Source organism: Pogona vitticeps, chromosome 1 (genome assembly GCF_051106095.1).
Source record: "Pogona vitticeps strain Pit_001003342236 chromosome 1, PviZW2.1, whole genome shotgun sequence".
Classification (NCBI taxonomy): domain Eukaryota; kingdom Metazoa; phylum Chordata; class Lepidosauria; order Squamata; family Agamidae; genus Pogona; species Pogona vitticeps.
The window spans coordinates 183,790,406-183,813,455 of NC_135783.1; the positions used below are offsets into that span (position 1 = coordinate 183,790,406).

At 42.1% G+C, this 23,050-nt stretch overlaps 1 protein-coding gene across 2 annotated transcripts; it reads left to right on the forward strand.

Annotated features, from left to right (window-relative positions):
- The first annotated feature begins 1,185 nt into the window (after positions 1–1,185).
- CLK1 (CDC like kinase 1) lies at positions 1,186–9,423 on the forward strand. Of its 2 annotated transcripts, XM_020811756.3 has the most exons (13): positions 1,186–1,384; positions 1,935–2,092; positions 2,286–2,508; positions 3,764–3,854; positions 4,218–4,284; positions 5,206–5,322; positions 5,530–5,696; positions 5,983–6,077; positions 6,162–6,291; positions 6,631–6,713; positions 8,084–8,163; positions 8,823–8,913; positions 9,008–9,423. In XM_020811756.3, exons 2-13 carry the CDS (start codon positions 1,935–1,937, stop codon positions 9,149–9,151), a joined length of 1,446 nt encoding a protein of 481 aa, XP_020667415.1. In that variant the 5' UTR covers positions 1,186–1,384; the 3' UTR covers positions 9,152–9,423. The 2 variants fall into 2 exon arrangements, with proteins under 2 accessions (XP_020667415.1, XP_078235931.1); XM_078379805.1 differs by lacking the exon at positions 3,764–3,854 and having other exon boundaries at positions 1,237–1,384.
- The last annotated feature ends 13,627 nt before the right edge of the window (positions 9,424–23,050 follow it).

Consider the following 23,050-nt stretch of genomic DNA (forward strand, 5'->3'; position numbering starts at 1 on the left):
AGGTTCTATGGACTCTCAGACTTGCTCATCAATAGGTATCTCTCTGCTTTGGTGAGAGAGCTATTTTACAACTGGTTTTTATGTTTTCAGATATCTAGGGTCAGCCATTGCTCATATGAATTTGAATGTTGGGCATAATCCCATACCAGTACTACACGTGTTGTGTGCTGTCAAGTTCGAACTGACTTCTAGTGACCCTAATAGGGTTTTCAAGGTAAGAGAGATTTAAGGAGTGGTTTTACCAGTTCCATGCTCCAGTGAGTCTGCATGGCTGAGTGGCAATTTGAACTCAGGCTTCCTAAGTCCTAGTCTCTATCCACTTGACTACACCACACTGGGCAATACCAGAGATTCATGTAGACAGTAGCCTTCATCTTAAGACTGAACCTACATTGTAAACCAATCACAGTACTGTATGTGGCCCGATGTTTAGACATCCGGGGCACTGTAGAAGCAAGAAAAATAACTCTGAAATTTTGCAGTTTATTTGCTGTCTTGCAAGGCAACAGTGAGAACCAAAGCCCTCAGAAGTTCTCCCTAACAGCACTTTCCCCATTTAAGATACAAAGGGAGCAACAGCGAATGGCCAGTATTCCTCCCCAGCCCCTTCCTTCTTTAGCAAGAAGCAGCCGAGAAAGCAACGAGTTCGTGGCCTACTCAACCTGGGTTCCTGTGTTTCAAAACATCGAATATGTAGTCTGCCAAAAAATGTAAAGGCGACCCATCGTTATTAATGGCGGGTTTAAAGAAATGCTGTGTGTCAGAGTCAATATGTGGGCAGGATAATAAGGCACTCTTCTCCCTTAGAGGCTCGGATGAGTCAGCGGATGCCTTGATCCCACACCCGGGCAGGGCAGGGCAGGGCAGATCCATCCCATCACCTGGCACCTCAAAAACAAAGAGCAAATCCAAGATGGGGCTGCGGTCGTTAAGAGTTACGAATGAAGGAACACCCACTGCCTCCTTGAGTTGTTTAGATTGCCAATCAAGAATTCCAATTCCGCCGAGCAAAAAGCCGCTCAAGCGGCGGGAGGGCCGGCTGTCGTGGCAATAAAGAGCCACCCTGTTCCCCCACCCGACTCCGAGGCCTCTTCGGCTGCCCAAGGGATTCACACGACCGAACCGTTCCTGAGGGGCGGAAGGAAACCGTCCGGAAAAAAACCGCCGCCCCGCCCACGAGGTGACGCAATAGTACCCCCCCGCGGGAGCTGGGATACGTTTGCGCATGCGTAATCCATTGTGACGCCTTTCCCTGCCCCTCCAGGTCGTTAGCCGGCGCCATTTTGTCGTTGAGAGCTGTTTTCGTCGTTGTTTGGCGAGAGAAAGGTCGTCAGCGGCGGATTGCGGTTGTTTTGCGGAGCGGCGTCGCCTTCCCAAAGGAGCAGTAAGTCTTGAGCGTGGCTGCGTCCCTGCCCTTGAGGGGGTCTCGAAGCGGGGTGGGGGAATGACCGAAGAGGTGGTGCTTGGGGGGGGGGCCTGGAGGACTCCCAGAAGGGCTGCGTTGAGGAAAGGAAGAAGCCTCTGGCCCCAGAGGAGGCGCGCGGTGGGCGGGAGTGTGTGTGTGTGTTTGCAGGCCTTTTTCTCAGAGGGTTCCTGGTGAGGTGGCGGAGAAGGGACTCTTCTGGGGCCTTCCTCGCGGATTTCCCCTCCCCCACCCGGCGGCGGCCCGCCATGTTGTCCTTCTTCCTGTCCCAGAAGGTGAGGAAATGGCTTCGGCGGCCGAGCTGCGTCCTTGCCCCGTGCGCTTGCCCTCTGAAGGAGCGTCGCCTCAGCGGGGCCCTTGTGTTTTCGGCGAAATAGACAGATTTGTGGGAGGTGTTTTATAGCCATTTCTCTGTAACGCGTAGGAATCAAGTATTGTAATCGCCGCAGTTCGCCGCTTTTTGTATTGTATTCTCATGACTAAAGATCTGTGACCCTATTCGTATTTGCAGATGCGGTACTCGAAACGAACCGACTATTCTAACTGGGATGACAAACAATGTTTGGATCCCCAAAAAGGTAGCAGCCATCATAAGAGAAAAAGAAAATCATACAGCAGCGCATATGAGAGCAAGCGCTACAAGTATGAGGACACTCAAACAAACGATAGGTAAGGTGTTTTCTTTCCTAGTTATGGTAAGCTTGTTTTTCAAATGTTAATTGTGATTTAATTAAAGGTAGCTGTATGCTTGATAGTTTGCAGCTTCTGCATATGTCAGTTTTCAAATTGGATATTTGTGTACAAGAACTGTGGTGTGTTCTGCAGGAGAATGAGTAGTGTGCATGTGTGGTTTTGCCCCTAGCCTTTGTTCAGATGCCACCTCCTTCCATGAAAGAGATCCCTATGAACGTCGCTATGTTGAAGAATACAGGAACAATTACAGTCAGCTGTCTGAAACCAGGCACCATTGCAAAGACCATGAAAATGGTCACCACCACAGTAGCAAGTCATCAGGGCGTAGTGGCAGAAGCAGTTACAAAAGAAAACACAGGACTCATCATAGTAACTCACATCATTCACACACGGTATGTATGATTTAGAAGATTTTGTACATGATTACATATATCTGTTCATCAGGATAATAACAGGCAAATAAAGGGAATTGGAAATGTATTTTAATATTAAAAATGTGTGATTTCTGCTGTTAGGTCTTCTGTTCCTCAAATAAAAAAAGCTGCTTAACATTGGGTGAATATTTGTTTAGAATGATTATTATTACTTGTTTATCAGACAGTATTCCACTGATCTTTTGGCTTCCTGAATCAGGTGTCTGCTGAAAATGCAGTTATAGGGTATATTTTGGCAAATTTGATAGAAGCTGTGACTGTAGGTGTTTTGTATTTGTTCTTATAAAACCAAAGAGGTCTTATTGGCAGTGCAGAGATGAAGTGGAATAAATGTCTTGTAAACAAATCTTGGTGGACACTTTAGTATTGAATGTCTCCTTACTTAGATGGGTATAATTTCTGATGTGAGCAAGTCAGAGAAAACAGCCATTTTAAATTGGCTGGGGAGATCTTGTATGGATTTGTTTTGTGTGTGCACATCTGTGCTACCAGACTATCAGATTTGCTCTTTTAGGGTGGGATTTGCATGTATTAGTGATGTTGGAATATCAGTTTGATAGCATATTTCATGTTTTTCTTCCCTGTTTCCACTGTTCTGATTGGTGATCATCACTGTCAGAGCTGATAGTGCTGCTCACCTATTAGCTGCAGGGAAAGGGTCTACAAGCACAGGAATGTATATGATTTTAATACATGTAAGACAGAAATTTTCAGTAGGTGTGTATGTAGTTAAATAGCTTTGTAAATTATGTTATTACTCACAGGGAACTATAAATAAATGAGATATATGTGAGTTGTACTTTAAATTCCTTAAATTTTTGTGAACTCCCTTGTGAGACCTACATAGTGATCCGGCATGGGTCAAGAACATAACAGCTTTAAGGAGCAGAGATTTTAATTGCAAATTTTAAAATATATCATTTTTCTAGTGAACCATATTTTTAAAGCATATATATTGTGTATTGATGCCTTGCCACTTGAAGTACCTTATCTGAAAATCTGTTCCTTGCCATGTTTTTCTCCTGTAACCTAAACTATCTGCCCTGTGAAATTCTGGGGAATTTGAAATTGTTCCTGCCAACCGTTTGTGGCCTGGCGCGTATCTGAATGCCTGAATATCTCCCTGCTGAATGAATTTCGTATTCTGCCCTGAATTCACTCGGGTTTATTGATTGGCTGGATGATCTTGGTGCTGCGCACTTGCCGTTACCAGAGGAGTCACCGAAGAAAAAGATCGAGGAGTGTAGAGGATGATGAGGAGGGTCACCTGATCTGTCAGAGTGGAGACGTACTAAGTGCAAGATGTATAGAATATTTTTCAAAACTTATTCACTTTTCAGATAGAATAATTTCTTTTAGATAAGAAGTCAGGAGTTTTTGGAAGTCCTTTTATTTCTTTGTTTTGTTTTCCGTTCTGTGTTTTTTCTTTTTTTCTTTGGGGGGGTTTATATTTATATAGAAGTTAAACGTTAATTGGAATTTTACAAAAGAATAAACAGCTAATTTAGAATAAGCTAGGTGTAATTATCTTGAAGAGATGTCCAATTAAATGTTTTAAATACATTTAGTTACACTTTATATAGCGGCACAGCCTGTTACATAGCATGGTGTGTTAATAATTACAATTTGTCACTACTCGTATAATTGATTTCCATTCCTGTTTTTAGATGAAATTATCTCCATCTTGGGTGAAGGTGCTTTTGGAAAAGTAGTGGAATGCATTGATCACAAAGCGTAAGTTCTGTTCGTAGGTGATCTTTATGTTGTGCACGTTCCATTTTTGCTTTCTTGCTCTTTAAAATTGGTATTTTCATAAGTCTTGTATTGTGTCATGTCTCTTTGAATTTCTTTCTGAAAACCCACCTCCCATGAAGCCTTTGGTTTAAGTCCTGTCATCCCCACTTCAGAAAGAGACGTAAATGTGTGTAAATTGCATTTTTATGCATTTATCTATCTATCTTTCATCCAATTGATGTGTCTCAGACTGTTGAAATTTTCATTGCAAGAAAATGGAATGTCCTTTTTTGAATTAGTTTATAAGGTTTCATCAGTATCAACGGTGTAGGAATAGTAATAATAAAAGTAAAACAAGTGGGATATAAAGTAAAATAATGCTGTGTGGATCACTCTGTTCAGGGTGCTCCATTTTCCTTTTTTTGGGGGAGGTTCTTTTTCCTACCCTGGTCCTCATACCAAGTATGTCCAATTTTCATTGGGGCATTCCACCGTTCGTTTTCCACTTTTCTAACATTTGTTATTTCTGCTTTTATATGGGTTTCTCCAGTTTTTCATGTGTGTAAATATTTGTTTTTCTTATATAAATTGCAAGCTTTGGGAGAATTTGAATTTAGTATGTGCCAGTGTTGCATTTTGCCTCAGAGCAGTGTTATGTTATTTTTTTAGGGTTTATAGTAGGGTTTATACCCTATTTGGGCTTCAGAAAAGGTAAATACGTTTCCTTCAAGATATAGTAAAGTTGCTGAAATTAATTACTGTATTTTCTCCACTCCTCCCAAGAAAACATGTTTTGAAAAATAGTGTATTAAATGAATATTGGTTCTTTCTTTAAAATAATAGAAACTTTTATTATAAAATTTATTTTGAAGGAATTATTCTATAACTCCATGCTTACTGACTCTGAAATTCATTTTTTAGGTGTGGTAGACATGTGGCAGTAAAAATAGTAAAGAATGTTGATAGATATTCTGAAGCAGCTCGTTCAGAAATAAAAGTATTGGAGCACTTAAAAGCAACAGATCCTAATAACAAATTGTAAGTATATTATGAAGTAGAAAATATGTAATTTTTGGTAACTCACTTTTGAAAACAAAATAAAACTAAAATGTTTCTTAAGTAACAGTGTCTTTCTTTCCTTTTGTAAAGTAGCCATGATGTTAATTTGTAGGTTTTTCAGTTGTGTTTATATTCTGCATCTTTTATCTGGGAACATCTTCCTAAAGACCTTCTTTGCATTTACAGTCGCTGTGTCCAGATGTTGGAATGGTTTGAATATCATGGTCATGTTTGCATTGTGTTCGAACTTCTGGGACTTAGTACCTATGATTTCATTAAAGAAAACAGTTTTCAGCCATTCAGTTTGGATCACATCAGAAAAATGGCATACCAGATTTGTAAATCTGTAAACTGTAAGTATACATGGGATACTTTATTATAATTTCTAAGCTCTTTCTTTCCAAAGCTCAAGGCTAGTTAAAGGCTAAGAGAAAAATACAGTATATCACATTTGTATATTTAACTTAAAAAGAAAGAAAAATGTGTATGAAAGTGGCTTCTGAGTAAAATATTAATGCTTATGCTGTAAACAGTAAAATGTATAAAATATTTTTTGGTTCTAACTTTGATAGACCCTTAAAATTGAAAGTAATTTTCAGAGGAGGAATAATAATTGTAACTCACTTTTTCCCCCCATAGTTCTGCATTCACATAAACTAACTCACACGGATCTGAAGCCTGAAAACATATTATTTGTGGAGTCTGACTACATAGAAGAATATAATCACAAATTGGTAAATCCAGTTTCATAGTGTGAAAAACTATTCATTGTATACACTTTTTTGCTTATATGCTTAGTAATTTTTGGTGTGTTTTAGAAACGAGATCAACGCACCTTGAAAAATCCAGATATTAAAGTTGTAGATTTTGGGAGTGCAACATATGACTATGAACATCACAGTACTCTTGTGTCTACAAGGCATTACAGAGCTCCTGAAGTTATTTTGGGTGAGTAGAAGACGTGTCATTTCTGGAACATGCTTTAAAATAGTAAGCTTAGGGTTGCAGCCCTGGAGTTGCTGAAGAGCTTTCTGTTTGTTTTGGTTGCTGTATTTGTTGCCATAAATTTTAATTTCATTTCTGGTTAACTTGCCACACTATTTGTTACTGTTATTTTGTTCTTACATTGGAAGTGTTGGGGGATTCTCAGTAATGTTACTTAATGATTTTTCAGTTTAAAAAATCTGCATATTTAGAAAATTTCTGAAGAGCAGTTCATGTTCAGATCAGTAAACCTAAGTTGTAGTGGATGGAATAACAGTTCACATTTTTAATGTCTTCCCACAGCTTTGGGATGGTCACAGCCATGTGATGTGTGGAGTATTGGTTGCATTCTTATTGAGTATTACCTTGGATTCACAGTATTTCCGGTAAGTGACCACAGAAATGTTTGTTGCAGAGACACAGGTGATGATCTTTAGTGGGAAGCTTTTTAAAATGTAGCATTTTTCATTAAAACACTACTGCTAGTTTACATCTGAGTAAAATGAGACTTTAAAGTCTTACTGGTACACAGATTAGAGGGTTGAATCCTATTGTGTTATTCTACTAACCCATCTATGCTATTTAACCAAAATACAGTGGTGCCTCGCTTAGCGAGTGCTTCGCTATGCGATGAATTCGCATAGCGAGGGGGTCCGGGCCATCGCTGGAGCGTTCGCTCAGCGATGGCCCCTATAGCGTTTTTTCGCTTTGCGATGATCGCTAAGCAATTCGCTTAGCGATTTTCGCAGAACGAAGCAGGGAGAACAGCTGATCGGCGGTTCCAAAATGGCCGCCGGAAGGTCCGTGCCGCATTTTCACGCCCTGCCCTCGCTTACCGAGGGCGCAAAATGGCGGCGCTATGGAAAAACATTGCTTAACGGTGAGTTTTAAAGCCATAGGAAAAAAAGCCTATGGCTTTTTTATTCCCGTTTAGCGATGTTTTCGCATAGCGAAGGTTAATCCGGAACGGATTAACCTCGCTATGCGAGGCACCACTGTATATTTAGAAATGAATTGTTTGTGTTTGTTTGTTTTCCAGCGGCAGATATTTATTTATGTATCTACCTATCTTTTCTACGCCCATCTGGCTGCCAAGGCCATTCTGGGTGGTTTACAATACAAAACATAAAAGACAGCAATTTAAGAACAATAAACAAAACATAGCAAATTAAAATTAAACAACAAAGCACATACGCAAAAGCAACATAGAATTAACTGGGAATAATTAAAAGTAATTTAAAGGCATGGTGGCATAACTGATAATATGAACACTGATAACTGCTGTTATGATGTTGTCAATTCCAGGAAGGCCTGTCTAAAAAGGCAGGTTTCAATGATCATTTAAAAACTACCAGTGGAAGGGGCCTGTTGCATGTGAAACTTGAGTAATTTAGCTTCAGAAATGCCTTCAGTTAAAGAATAGGAGGAAAAAAACCTTCATATGGAGTTAGCTCTGTTGCTCTCTGGTCTCAGGACCTTGGCTGGTGTATGTTTTTTTGCACCCCTACTGTACGCAGAGTATATCTGCTGGCATTGATATGTCTGGTCATATCCTTTGAACCATTATGGAGGGCTGCTGAATTTAGCTACAAGTTCGTTAAGTGGCTTTTCCTGGAAAAAGGGACTAGCTTTCCATAAAGCTGTGTGTTTGCCAGCAGAACCAACAAATATACCCTTTATCTAATCAAGAGTTTTAGCTTTAGTTTTCCAGTAATTTTTCAAGAATACTAAATAGTGACTTTCTCTTTTCCTTTAGACACATGACAGCAAAGAACATTTGGCAATGATGCAAAAAATACTGGGACCATTACCTATTCACATGGTTCAGAAAAGCAGGTAATGTTTTTAAGCTGTTTTTCTGAGTGCTATCTCCCCATATCAATGTAACACAGTGCCAACAGTTTTTGTATCTACCCTAAGAAGTCTGACTTGTCTGATTACTATTCAAAAGGCAGTCCTCATCAGATAGTGTGTTAATCAAAACATGCAACTTCTGGTTGCATTGTATGGAATCAAAGTACCCAAAGTGGGTTTATGCCTGAAGTAGCAATTCTGCAAGGATGTGGGTACTTCTCTTAGAAGTCTTGTACATAAGTATTACAGAAAGCTATGTCAAAAATTTACTCTGAATTGAATTCATATTTGCAGAAATAAGCTTTATTTCCATGTACAGTGAGCTTGTCTTTGGGTCTTTTCACATGATAGAGGTGGAGTGATGATGCATCTGAGTGGGGACAAGTTGCTGCTCTCAGTTTGAACGTGCCAGTTTTAGATTGTTTAAAGATTCTTGCTGCTTTTTTGCTTAAGTTATTTCAGCAAGGATGTTGTTATTTTGCTCAGTCTTACACTGAGTGCATATAGTTCTGAAAAAGTTTCCAACCCCAGTGTTCTTGCAAATAAGTTTGTCAATGCTTCTATAGTTCATGTCCAATATTTTATATAAACAGCACTCTATAGAACTATCCTAAAGTAAACTTAACTTTGTACTTAACCAGAAAACGCAAGTACTTCCACCATGACCAGTTGGATTGGGATGAGCATAGTTCTGCTGGCAGATATGTATCACGGCGTTGTAAACCACTGAAGGTAAGAGAGAATGTTGAAACTTCAGTGTTACAGAAGTTTCCCCTGTCAATTGAGTTGAATGGTGCTTATTTTTATCTTTTTTTACATCCTCCAGGAATTCATGCAGTGCCATGATGCTGACCATGAAAAGCTGTTTGATCTCATTCAGAAAATGTTGGAGTATGACCCTGCCAAAAGAATTACACTTGCAGAAGCATTAAAACATCCTTTCTTTTCCCCATTAAAAGGGAAGATGTAAATAGCTACAATTTTGTAGGTGATATATGACTGTGTCAGTCGATAAAAGCAATTAACATGTTTAAATATTTATTTTGTAATTAGCTCTGTAGATTTCTTTTCATACTGTTGTGTTCAGTCCATTGATCTAGCTCTTGAAATAAAAAAATGGACAGCACAGTTTGTTAATATTTTGATAAATCCCATCTTTTCATTCTGATATTCTGTACAAAGACAACTGCTCTAGGCTTTAATGTTGTTATTCTCCTTTTTTAAATAAATTGTGACCATGAATACAGGAGTTGTGTGAATCATTTCTGATCAGCATTGGTGGTGGAGCAGCTCATACTAGTGAAATTTGCACATTAATGGCATGAACATAGTTAACAAGAGAGATTGAGGTTTTCGTACATGCTTGCTGAAGAGCCATGGTCCACTATCATGGAGAAGGAAGGAGTCTACCAGCCCAGTTATATGCGTTTAACTGAGATCAAACCTGATTCATAATCTGCTGTGCCCACTTGCACTTACTAAAGTATCATTATTGCTCCTTAGTTAACACCAGGCATTTGGCTGTACTCAAGATTATCTTCAAAGTCAAAAGCTTAAAAGTTTTTAAGAAATTCTTGTTAGGCAGGTGTATGGCCTTGATAGTCATGCTGTGTTTGAAATAGTAACTGTTCCACTAAATTAATTGTATATCCATTGATGAAAGTTTTATTGCCTGTGAATTAACAGGGAAAGGTTAAAGTAGGAGAGGAGGCCCATGTTTTGCCAACTCTTTCCTGCTAGTATGAAAATGTTGCTATTATAGTCGTAGCCTATACCAGTAGTTCCCACCCTTGGGTAACCCAGATATTCTTGGACTGTAACTCCCAGAAGCCTTGGCCAGCACAGCTGTGTGAAGGCTGGGAATTGCAGTTCAAGCCAAGGTTTGGAACCACTTGGATTAGGCATCCAATCTTGAGAGACTATAGTAACATGCTGTAAATCAGTGGTTCTTAACCTTTGTTACTCGGATGCTTTTGAACTGCAACTCCCAGAAACCCCAGCCAGCACGGTGGTGAAGGCTTCTGGGAGTTGCAGTCCAAAACTCCTGAGTAACCCAAGGTTAAGAACCAGTGCTCTAAATAAAGGTCTTTGAAACAGATTTCAAATCCACAAGGACCAGCAGAACTTCAACAAAAAAGAGGAAAATTTCAAATTCAACAAAGCTTGGCTCCCAGCTCTGAAAAATACAGTGTGCAAAAGGTCAACGGACTCTTAACCAGGCACAAGGACCGGGGATCACTACAGTGGGGCCTCGACTTACGAACGACCCTACTTGCGAACAATTCAGCTTATGAACCCACCCTATAGAGAAAAAAAGGACTCGACATACTAACTTCCCTCGAGTTACAAACTGGAAAAAAAGTGCCCCCTCCCCTTAGAGGCTTCTGGAGAGGGAAAAAAGGTCAGGAACTTAAAAAATAAATAAAAGAAAGTCACTTACCAGGCCTTGGTGGCCCCCAAACAGCAGGAAAAAGCAGGAAACAGCTAAAAGCCCATACCAGAAGGGAGCCTGGCAGCCATTTTGTGCTCCCCCCGCTCCTGCACCCTCCTCTCCCCGCCTATCAGCTGATTGGCTGGCTCAAGAGGCTTGGGGAGGCTTGCTCAGCACCTAAAAAGCCTGCCTGTGTGTCTTTGTGCTGAAAAAAATCAGCACACTATGGTTTAAAACAGTGATTCTTAACCTTTGTTACTCAGATGCTTTTGAACTGCAACTCCCGGAAACCCCAGTCAGCCTAGCTTGTGGTGAAGGCTTCTGGGAGTTGCAGTCCAAAACTCCTGAGTAACCCAAGGTTAGGAACCAGTGATTTAAAACATGCTTTAAAATTGGCTTTGTTGAAAAAAAAAATGATTTCAAAAGTGCTTTGCAAACTGTTCCCTGCCTAAGGAAAAAGAAAAAAATATCCCGCTCTAGTGGTAGAAGGCGGAATAGCAGCTTCCCATTAGTTTCAATGGACGGAAAAGAGCAGATATGGATTAAATGGTTTTCAGTGCATTCCTATAGGAAATGCAGATTTGACCTACGAACTTTTTGACCTACGAACCACCTTCCAATACAGATTAAGTTCTTAAGTTGAGACCCCACTGTACACACAAAAGACCACTTAATGACATCTGCTTAATGACACTCATCAATCACAGTGACAGATAATCTCTCCTTATCACAAGACACAATCACCCATCTCCTGAATAGGACAAAAGCCTATATCACAGCCATAAATACTGCACTCCCAAGCAAACTACACCAGAGCACAGAGTACTGTCCTCTGAAGATGCCAGCCAAAGAGACTGTGAAATGTGAGGAAGAAGAACTTTCAGAACACGGCCAGAGCCGGAAAAACCCACAACAACCATCAAATCTGTTAAAGTTCACAAAGAGACTCAATCGTCATTTCCCCCAAAATGAGGAACTGTCCCAGCCTTTTAACAAACCCAATCACAGGGACAACAGCTATGTGCAAACGTTCTGGAAATTGCCTTGGATTACTTCAGTTTATTCCCTTTGGTGTTAACCAAAAACAGGATTTATTATCTCTAGCAAACAAAATAAGAAAAAATACATATAATAGCTTTTCTGTATCGCCCATCAACTATGTAACAGCTATAAAAGAAAGTGGGAGGTGCTCTGCTTTCTGTGTCTCAAAGCAAAGCTACGCCAGATTCAGTGATTTGTGTATTCTCAAGTCAATTCTGACTTATGGTGACCCTTTTTCCAGTTTTCCAGGTAGAGAATATTCAGAAGTGGTTTCTCATTCCTTTCTTCTAAGGATGCCCTAGTACTATGCTGCTTGCCCAAGGCTCCACAGCCATATACCTAACTAATTCAGCTTTATATTAATACAATACAGTGGTACCCCGCTTGACGACACAATTGCTCTACAATGACTTTTTTTGCGATCACTATAGCGATTGCAAAACGATGTTTTTATGGGTTTTTTTCGCTTTACATCGATTCGGTCCCTGCTTCGAGAACCGTTTTTTCGCTTGACGATTTTCCCAGCTTTGTAAAATGGCTTCCCTTTGCAAAATGAGTGTTTTCCGGACGGAAGCTTCACATTACAGCGTATTAGAACAGCTGATCAGTTGTTCTCTATGGGCGATCTTCACAAAACGAGCAGGTATTTCCCCCACTGGAACTCATTAACGGGTTTTCAGTGCATTCCAATGTTTTTTTTTTTTAACTTTTGCTTGACGATTTCACTGTACAGTTTTGCTGGAATGCATTATCGCCGTCAAGCGGGGCACCACTGTATGGTACATATCACCATGTTTATCCATGGAATCAACCCTGTAGCTTAGCATGGTATGGAATCAACCCTGTAGCTTAGCATGGTAGGTCACCAGTAGAGTAAACCCAGTGAATTGGCAGGAATTTGATGAGTTAGCTCCTCCATAAGTTCTAAAGATTCAATGGAGCTACGCTATTTGTAACTTAAAATACCATGCCACAGGATTTTGTCCACTATGTGGAAATTCTGTGGTCACTTAAAGCATGTCTTGGGGGCCATGGGATGTTTCCAAATTCACCTGATGGTTAAGCAGGAAGTCTGAACTTGTAACACCATTCCAGACACTGTGGTAATTTTTGCAATTCTTGATCACACTGGATAAAAAATATTGTAACACTCTGGCTTCAGAAATTTCTGGGTAAGTCCATTTCCTTAGCAACAGTTCTGCTGCTGGCAGAGGCCTCAACTTCAAATGCCGATTGCTGCGACCTATTATGCTGCAAGCAAAATACCTTTTTAGGCTGATTGTCATTTTTATTCTTTTGTGTTTCACATTGGGGAAAACAATGTCCCTTTTCTCTACAGGAAAAACATTTCTTATTGGCCCTATGCTCCGATTAAGGGGGTTTATTAGTTTTTCTCTCAGGACTATTTGATTTCAGGGGACTGTGCTCTGGGGATGAAGATTTCACTTTAGAATGGTTTCCCTCAGCTTGGGTTTGTCTGAAGTAATTTCCATTGGATTGGGATGTTCTGCTGTTGTCCCATCCTTTTCTGTTGATTTTTACCTCAGAGAATCAAGGATCTCTGATCTCACTAATAGAAATAGCATATTCAGACACTTGTAGCACATTTTTGGGATTTTCACATTCCTAGGGGTTTCAGAAGGCGAAAGTCCAACAAGCCAGTCCAATATCAGAAGGCTAGAAGATACAAACAGATGCCAAATTACCAAGGCCAAAAACACAAACCGTAGTCAGAAGCCAGATTCCAAAGCCAAGGGTCAAGAAATCAAGGTCCAAGATAAGCAGGAGGTGGATGCGAGCCAGAGTATTGACTTGTTGCTTTTACAAGCTTCCAAGCCTTTTGGGTGCTGATTTTATAGCAGCAGCAGCCATCTAATTCCATCTAATACTGTTCAAGGGTGGCATTAGTATGCTTGGTTTGTCCATCTGTTTGAGGATGGTATGCCGATAAGTGCACCTGGGTACCTAAACTGGTGTTCAAGGCTTGCAAGAACCAGAAGATGAATTGGGAGCCACGATCTGAAATTGTGTTGGGAGCCCATGTAGACAAAAAACATGTTGAAGGTAAAGCTGAGTTGTTTCTGGAGCTGTGGGAGGCTTGGGACATGGGACAAAATGAGCCATTTTGGTGAACAGGTCCACTATTACCAGAATGCAGGTGTGTCCTTGTGACCATGGGAGGTCAGTGACGAAGTCCAGAGATACTGTGTCCCAAAGGTCGGCTAGTATGGTTAGTGGGTGTAGCAGCCCTGGAGGTTTGGCTAGTATGTCCTTGGCTTGACGACAAACCTCACAGGAATCAATGTAACGAGCAATGTCAGCACAAACCCAGGGCCACCACAACTCCCGTGTGAGTAGATGCAGAGTCTTATACCGACCAAAGTGTCCTGCAGGAGGAATCATGGGTCAAATAGAGCACATTGGCTCGGAGGGGCTCTGGAGGAACATACAGGCACTCTCGGTGCAATAGGAGACCCTGGTGGTTAGCGAAGTCTCCAGCAGGGCCCTTTTCGAGTTCCTGCAAGCGTTGCTTGGCCCAGGGATCTTGAGCTTGGCTGGCCCGAATTTCCGCAGCCACGGACAAGCAGGTTGTGGTGGCTGCGAAGACTGAGGGTGATAATATAGGTGCGATCGGAGTCTCTTCAGAGGGTGATACAGTGTATTCTGGTTTGTGGGAGAGGGCATTGGCTTTCCGATTCTGGGTCTGCAGGATATAGGTAATGCAGAAGTCAAACCGGGAGAAGAAGAGGCACCACTTGATCAGGTGTTGATTGAGGCGTCGGGCTGTCTGCAAGTGTTCCATATTCCGGTGGTCAGTCAAAACGTGGACAGGGTGATGGGCCCCTTCAAGGTAATGCCTCCAGACATCGAAAGCAGTTTTGATGGCCAGGAGTTCCCGCTCCCAGACGGTGTAGTTGTGGTCTGACAGTGTGAACTGACATGAGTAAAAAGTGCAGGGCTGCAATGGCTGTGAGGGGTCCTCCTACTGCGACAGCATTGCACCCAGGGACACACTGGAGGCATCCGTCTCCATGGTAAATGGTAGTCGGGGGTCTGGATAATGCAGGATTGGCTTGGTTGTGAAGCGAGTTTTCAGGTTGGTGAAGGCATGGTCTGCCTCCGGAGTCCAAAGAGATGGTTCTTTGGGCCAGAGGAGACGGGTCAGAGGCATGGTTATGTCCGCATAGGCTACTATAAACTGGTGGTAATAGTTCGCGAAGGCGAGAAACCGCTGCACATCTTCACGGTTCTGGGGTTTCTGCCAGGTCAGAACTGCTTCTATTTTCTTTGGGTCCATCTGGATCCCTTAGGGTGACAAAACATGGCCTAGGAACTTGACTTCCTGCAGGTTAAACTCACACTTCTCCAGCTTGGCGTAGAGGCAGTGATCTCATAGTTGTTGTAAGACCTGGCGAACATGTTATGTGTGCTGAGCAGGGTTTCAGGAGTAAATCAAAATGTACTCCAAATAGATGATCACAAAGTGTGACGGCTGTGATGACGTCACCTGCCTATCAATGGTATGCTGGAGCTCTTCTGCCTATAGCGGGGCAGGAGGTGGGACTCCAGGAGGTGGAGCTGTGTATATAAGGGGGGGAGTGAATGATGTGAGACAGTTTTTGGAGAGTTAGAGTGAGAGTTGAGTTAGGGCATGAAGTACTGTGTTAGTTAAGGTCTGAGTGATAGTGTGTTTGAGGGGATACTTTATTTATGTATTGATTATAGTGATTAACTTATTTACTTGTTACAATAAACAATCATTTTCCTTTTTAAAATCCATACCTTTGTCTGAGGAGTCAGATATATGTGTGTGGTTGGTGGCAGCGTGTGTTGAGAAAGAGAGTGTGAAGTGGCGTCCCCTCTGTGACGTAGGAGGAGGCGGCCACAATATAAATTGGTGCCAGCGTGTGGGATACGAGTTGTCCAGTTGTCCAGTAAAGCCTTGGCTAGAGTGACCAGAGCAAAAGGACTTCAGTTAGTGTCACCTGGAGTGGAAAGTGTGGGTAACTCTTTAGGATTTGACTCACGGGGAGCAAATCTAGTGGAGAGGCACTTAAGCTTCAGAGTGGACAACTGATTTATGACCTCTGTAAGGTCAATTTTGTGAGGGAGATTAGCCCAAAAGCAGGGGCTGTGGCAAATTGGTCAGAGGGTCCTGAGTTAGGTGAACTCTGAGAGGACAGACCAAGCGCAGCAAAGCTGAAGGATCTCCATTTTGAACAGCTCTTGTGAGAGGGCAGAGCTGTGGTGAATATAAAAGCAGCCAAAGGCAGCAATATAAAATAAAGTATCCTGAAATTGGCAAGAGGCCAGTGAAATGGGATGGCAGAGCTGTGGTGAATATAAAAGCAGCCAAAGGCAGCAATATAAAATAAAGTATCCTGAAATTGGCAAGAGGCCAGTGAAATGGGATAAAAAGACGCTAGAGAAGCTTGGTTACAGTTTCTAGTGTTAGATCAGTTGGAGCACACTGCTAATATATATATCAGACCTTAACGCAGGAAAGGGAAAAAAGTATTTTAAACAGAGGCTTGGAAATAGTGAGGAGCCTTCTGAGCAAGAAACATGCCTTTAACGCGCAGTAAAATTGCTGAAAGTGAGTCAAAGTCTCCAGAGATGACTGAAGGAGCTGGAGAGGTGTTTTATGAAGAAGGGGACAGGTTTACCTCAGAGCAGGAGGAAGGAATTAATGGGGAACAGTTATCAGAACTGAGGAAAATTCAATTAGCCCAGGAACATGAATATAGGATGAGACAAATAGAAAAGGAGGAAAGAATAGAAAGGGAAAGGATTGCCTTAGAGAGAGAGAAAATGGCATTTGAGATAAGAAGAATGGAATTATTGAATCAGAACAATAATAATAATAGGGAAAATGAGGAGAGCTGAATATCAAAAGCAGATTTAAAGAAATTTCCTTCTTATAAACAAGGGGATTCGGCTGAAGCATTCCTTACAAGTTTTGAGAGAACAGCCTCAGATTTTTCTCTCAGAGAAGCAGAGAAAATGATAATTTTAAGGTCTCTGATTAGTGGGAAAATGGCGGAAGTCTATGCTGATATGCCAATTGAACTCAGTAAAGATTATTCAGAGTTTAAAAAGTTGGTTTTTCTTAGATTTGGCATAAATTCAGAACACCTGAGACAGAAATTCAGAAAGCTTACAAAAAGATCAGATGAAACTTATACACAGCTTGGGTTTAACTTAGAGAGGTGTTTGGACAGGTGGCTAGAACAGGAGAATGTACAGACTTTTCAACAATTAAAAGCTATTGTAGGCTTGGAGCAGTTCTATTCCTTACTCCATGGTGAACTTAAATATTTAGTGCAGGAAAAGAAACCCTCTGACATTAGACAGGCTGCTCAGATTGCTGATTTTATTTCTCAAATAAGGGGGCCTGTAAATTATGAGGGAAGAGGCATGAGGAAAACATGGGACCCAAAGCACTCCAAAGAGCTAGGTCAGGGTCAGCCTCAAATGGGCGGCCATTTTGTTGATAAAACTTCTGGGCAGAGCCAATCCAGGAACCAGATTTTGGAGGAAAAAGAGAAATCAGAAAAATTCACTAACAAAAGCTCTTGGGGAGATAAAATTTGCTTTGCTTGTCAGGGTAGGGGACACATTGCTTCCCAGTGTTTTAATACAAAAACAAAATAAAGAAATTTCTCCTCAGAGAGTGAATTTAAAAGATGCCAAGTCTGTATATTGTATACAGAACAGCTAGATGACTCCCTCTAGAGAGAGCTCTGTAGCCATGGAATCGAAACCAGAGGCAGCAGCTAGCTCTTCTGAAATTGATACTTTGAGTAGGCAGAGTACAAGCGAATATGAAGATCTGCCTATAGCTGAAATTAGACATTGCCTGTATATTCAGGCAAATTCGCAGTTACTGGAATTCGGTGGGGACAGAATAAAAATTTTTGGACATAATTACACTGCTTTACGAGACTCTTGCTCACAGGTTTCCATCTGCCACTCAGATATTGTACCTCAGAAGTGTATAATTCCGGATCAGAACTTGACTCTAAAAGGAATTGGGAAGGAGATAGTGATTTTGCCTGTAGCAGTTTTAGCTGATTATCAAGGATGGCGGGGAGTTTGGCGAGTTGGGGTCTCTTCTCAAATTCCTACACCTTTTCTTATTGGTACTGACTTAACAAAGCATGTCAAGAGTGCCTTTGTGTTTACTCGATCACAATCTGAACAAAGTGAAGCTAGTAATGGTACTGACTCTCAAGAACAAGAGGAAAATATACCCCAAGCTGAGGTATTCTCTTTAGAAATATCTCAGAAAAGTGTATTTGCCAGGGATCAGATAGCAGACCCCACTTTAAAAATCTGTTTTGAAAAGGTGGATGATAAAGATTTAACACTTGAATGTCCTGAACGTTTCATTATAAAGTGTGGGTTGCTCTACAAAGAAAAACTGATTAATATTTCTAAAAGAGGGCCTGAGATTAGAAGCCAGTTAATGGTACCAGATAAATATGATTCAATAATCTTGGAAAAGGGACATTCAGTCTTAGTTAATGCACATTTGGGTATAATTGAAACCAACCAGAGAATAACCCAGAAGTTTCCTTGGCCTGAAATAGAAAAACAGGTTAGAAATTTCTGTCAGAAAGTTGATATGTGCCAGAAACAGAGTTATAACAGTGACCAGACTGAGGTTAAGATGTGCACTTTACCAGAAATCTCTACACCTGTTAAAAGTATTGAAGCAGACCTTATAAAAACATCAGTTACTTCCAAACTTATGAAGCGATTGTGGCAGATTTGTGGAGTAAAACAATTAGAGAATTCTCCCTATCATCCGGAAAGTGATGGGTTGGCAGACAGATTCAATGTGACCCTCATGAGGATGATCAAAGCCTATTTAGCTGAGAACCATAAGAACTGGGACCAAAACCCACAGTTACTTTTATATGCCTACAGATCAGTCCCACAAGAGAGTACTGGTTTCAGCCCTTTTGAGCTATTATTTGGGAGACATGTGAGGGGTCCGCTTGATCTAATTAAGCAAAATTGGGATCAGATTGTTAAAGAAGACCCCCAAAATGTGCTCACATGTGCAGACTCTGTGGTAATCAACCTCGAAAGAAATCTAGATTTGGCTGATGAGAATCTAAAACCACAAAAAGTCAAACAGAAACTGTGGTATAACAAAAGGGCTAGGGAACTTCAGTTTATTCCTAGAGATGAGGTCTTTCTGGTGAGGCCCATCAAGGGGAACAAGTTACAACTGAACAGGAACAGTCCATATGGAGTTGTTCATGAAATGAGTAACCTCAATGACATCCTTGAGGGAGTTGAACTACTAGACAAAAGGGTTGTTCCTGTGAATGCCCTTAAGCCTTCTTATAGTGAAGAAAAAATTGTGCTGTTTGAAATGAAAGCAGCTGATAAAAGAGAACATGAGATACCTCTCTGGGAATGGAGGGGTGCTCCAGACACCAAATTGATAGCACAAACATAGGGTTGATGTGGAGGTAGCTGGTCGGCCCCCCTTTTCCTAGAATACATCAGCAAAGTCCCTGTATGCCAAGGATATCACGGAACTGTCAAACCTGATGCAGCCAAGGTGGCTGGTGGAACCAGATGTGGACACGGATCCCTGAAGCATTCCATTTGTGGAAGAAACTGCACCTGAGTAACCACAGCATTCAGCTGACCAGAACCTTTGCTTGCCTCCCCCTCCATCTTGTGGAGAGAGTGTGGTGGTGGAAGCAATCTGTCACGTTCCTAGGGGTTTCAGAAGGCAAAAGTCCAATAAGCCAGTCCAGTATCAGAAGTCCAGAAGATATAAACAGATGCCAAATTGCCAAAGCCAAAAACACAAACCATAGTCAGAAGCCAGAGTCCAAAGCTAAGGGTCAAGAAAGCAAGGTCCAAGATAAGCAGGAGCATGGATGCGAGCCAGAGTATTGACTTTTTGCTTTCACAAACTTCCAAGCCTTTTGGGTGCAGATTTTATAGCAGCAACAGTAATCTAATTCCTAGAAAACACTTCATCCTGCTAAAACTCAGGGCTGGTTGACCTGATATTCCTGTGGGAAGCATCCATGCGAGCTTCAGACCTTTGTGTCATGAGTCTTTGCCAAAGCTTATCCCTCACTCTGGCTACTGAGGGAGGAGAATCTGGTGGTGATTCAGTTGTCTGTGAATCTGATTGCCCAGCACTTTCCTCAGCTGTAATTAACCCCTCAGATTCCAGATCTTCTTCAGCTGCACTCATGATAGGGATCTTGCTGGGTTACCGCGCTCCCTGTGACCCAGCCATTTCCTTACCGGAGCTGGTGGACTTTGTCTCCCCGGCACTGTTGGAATCCCCAAGGCTTTGGGTCTTGCGTGATTTCAACATCCATGCAGATGCAGAGGTTTCTGGTCTGGCTCTTGAGTTCTTGGAAACTATGACTTCCTTGGACATGTCCCAACATATTAACGGCCCCACCCATGTGGGTGGTCACATGTTAGATCTGTTCTCCACTGAGCAGAGTGAGTGTGGTCTGATGGTAACTGACCTTGTGTCAGTTCCCTTGTCATGGTCGGATCACCATCTAATAAAATATAACCTCTCAGTGGCTCTCCCTCTCTGCAGAGAGCAAAGACCTATTTTAATGGTCCACCCTTGAAGGCTACTGGATCCATTATGATTCCAGGATTACGGCTGATCTGACTGGTGCTTCTGTCGAGGCTCTGGATGATGGCTGGCTTGCTGCCGCCACCAGGGCTGTTGACATGATCGCCCCTAAATGTCCTCTCTGTTGCAGAGCTTGGCCAGCGCCCTGGTTTAACCAGGAGCTGCGAGCTATGAACCAAAACAGGAGAACACTAGAGTGCATTTGGAGATAGAACCCAATGGATTATAATTGGAAAACTGTCAGGATCACGACTAACCACTACCTTACTAAGGTGAGGGCTGGCAGTCTAGCTCACCTCGCTGTCCAGATAAGCGAAGCTTCAAATCAGCATGTGGAACTTTTCTGTATAGTTTGCTATCTATCCGGAATTGGTCTAAGTGATGGGCCTCCTACTAGTATTTCACCTGACCAATTGGCAGCATTTTAAAAATCTAAAGTGGAGCCCATCCGCCGGGACCTCTCTCCTTTTTTGAACACAGTAGATCGAGCAGAGACATCAAGTGCTCTGCCTTGCCTGATGAGACTTGATCTCTTTCAGTCTGTGACGCCAGATATGTTAGACAAAATGCTTGACCACTGTTGTGCCACCACCTCCTCCCTTGACCCTTGTCCGGCCTGGCTAATCAAAGCAGCCAGGCCTACAACAACTAAATGGGCCATGACAATAATTAATGGGTCTCTCCAGGAGAGCAAAGTTCCCCTTGCCCTCAAGAAGACACTTATTAGGCCCATAAGGAAGAAACCAAGTTTGGCGGTGGACAACATTGGCAATTACTGTATAGGTCTGTCGCCAATGTTTCTTTTCTTAGCAAAGTGGTAGAGAGGGTGGTGGCTGACCAGCTCCAGGCTCTTTTGGATGAAACCAATGCCCTGGATCCATTCAAGTCGGGCTTCAGGCCATGCCATGGTACGGAAATGGAATTAGTCGCCCTGTTGGATGACCTGCTGAAGGAAGCTGACAGGGGCAAAATGTCTTTGTTGGTCCTCTTTGATATCTCAGGCGCCGTCAATACCATCGACCATGGTATCCTCTTGGGGAGTCTCTGAGATGGGAATCGGTGGTCTGGCATTTGCCTGGCTCCGATACTTCTTGGAGGACTGTCCTCAGAGAGTACAGCTTGGGGAGAGTGTTTTGGCCCTGTGGAGCCTCAATTGTGGTGTTCTGCAGGGCTCAATTATCTCCCCAATGCTGTTCAATATCTACATGAGGCCGCTGGGTGGGGTCATCAGGGGGTGTGGGGCTTTGTGCCATCAGTACGCTGATGACACCCTGCTCTACATCTCCTTTTCTCCAACCACAGTGGATGCTGTTCCGTCTCTTCAGAGCTGCCTGGAGGCTGTACTGCAATGGATGCAGGAGAATGGACTGAGGCTGAACCCAAACAAGACGGAGGTCCTGAGCATGGATGGCCCCTCCATCGGTGGTTTGGGAAACTCCCTCTCTTTTGAGGAAGTGTCTCTCACCACAAAGAGTATGGTTCGCAGCTTGAGGGTCCATCCCAATCCGGCGCTCACCATGGAAACCCAGGTGGTGTCAGTGGTCCGCTCTGCATATTTCCATCTTTGGTGGATTGCTCAGCTGCATCCCTATCTTGATGCTGGGACACTTACCACTCTGGCCCGCTTGTAATCTTGAGATTAGACTACTCTTATACACTCTATATGGGGCTACCTTTGAGATTGATGCGGAAGCTTGAAACAGTGCAGAATGCAGCGGCCAGATTTCTCAGTGGGACGAGAAAATATCAGCATATTTCCCCTACTATGGCTGCCTTGCATTGGCTGCCTGTTTGTTTCTGCATTGATTTCAAAGTGTTAATGATGACAATATAAAGCCTTAAACAGTTTAGGACCTCAATATCTAGCGGAACGCCTCCTCCCATCTAGATTTATCCGAATCACTCATTCGAGCCAGGAAGGGCGGCTGAGGGGCCTAACTCCGAGGAAGGCTTAAGAGAAAGAACAAGAAACCGGACCTTCTCGGGCAGTCGCCCCTTGCCTTTGGAACAGTCTGCCCCCAGAGATCTGTCTGGCTCCCTTGCTGGGTGTTTTTAAGAGCAGACTTAAGACCTGGCTCTTTAGGCAGGCTTTCCCTCCTGTCATCACTTTAATTTTTTTTCTTTTCCCCATCTTGAACTATATTACTATTGATGTATTTTACTTTGTTATATTGTTTTTATTCCATTTTTATTGTTAGCCACCCAGAATAGACTTTGGTCTAGATGGGCAGGGTATAAATTTAATAAATAAATAAAAATTTTAAAAGGATCCTTGTACTTGACCAGATAATGCAATTCCCCTGGCAAAATTGAATAAAATTGCTCTAACCCAAACACATTTTTCATTTGGTCTAAGGAGGTGATGTGTTCCTGTTCCAGCCATTTATTGAGATACTGTGTCAAACATGCCCCAAGTTGGGTAAAAGACTCCTCAGGTTTATTTGAAATCTACATTTCCTTCTAAAGTGCTCTGAATTAATCTCAAATTGGGAATACACCATCTTTCTATAAGCCTCAAAATCTCTAGCTTGCTCCAGAGGCCTCTGTGAATAAAGCTCAGATAAAACTCCACTTATTGGTGATCTTAAAATTATCATCCTGTCATTATCTTTAACCTCAAAGTCTCAACAAGCTCTCTCAAATGAATTCAGGAAAGATTCGGGACAATCCCCCTTCTAATATTGGGGAAATTTCTTTAAGTTGATTTTTCAGAGATTTCCCTCACTGGAATTTGTTGTTGTTGTTGTTGAGCAGCTGAT

Coding starts and splice junctions, on each gene's coding strand:
- CLK1 (XM_020811756.3), top strand. CDS start 1,935: ATGCGGTACTCGAAACGAACCGACTATTCTAACTGGGATGACAAACAA. Junction 5,697..5,982: donor GATTTGTAAATCTGTAAACT/GTAAGTATACAT, acceptor TTCCCCCCATAG/TTCTGCATTCACATAAACTA. Junction 6,714..8,083: donor TTGGATTCACAGTATTTCCG/GTAAGTGACCAC, acceptor CTTTTCCTTTAG/ACACATGACAGCAAAGAACA.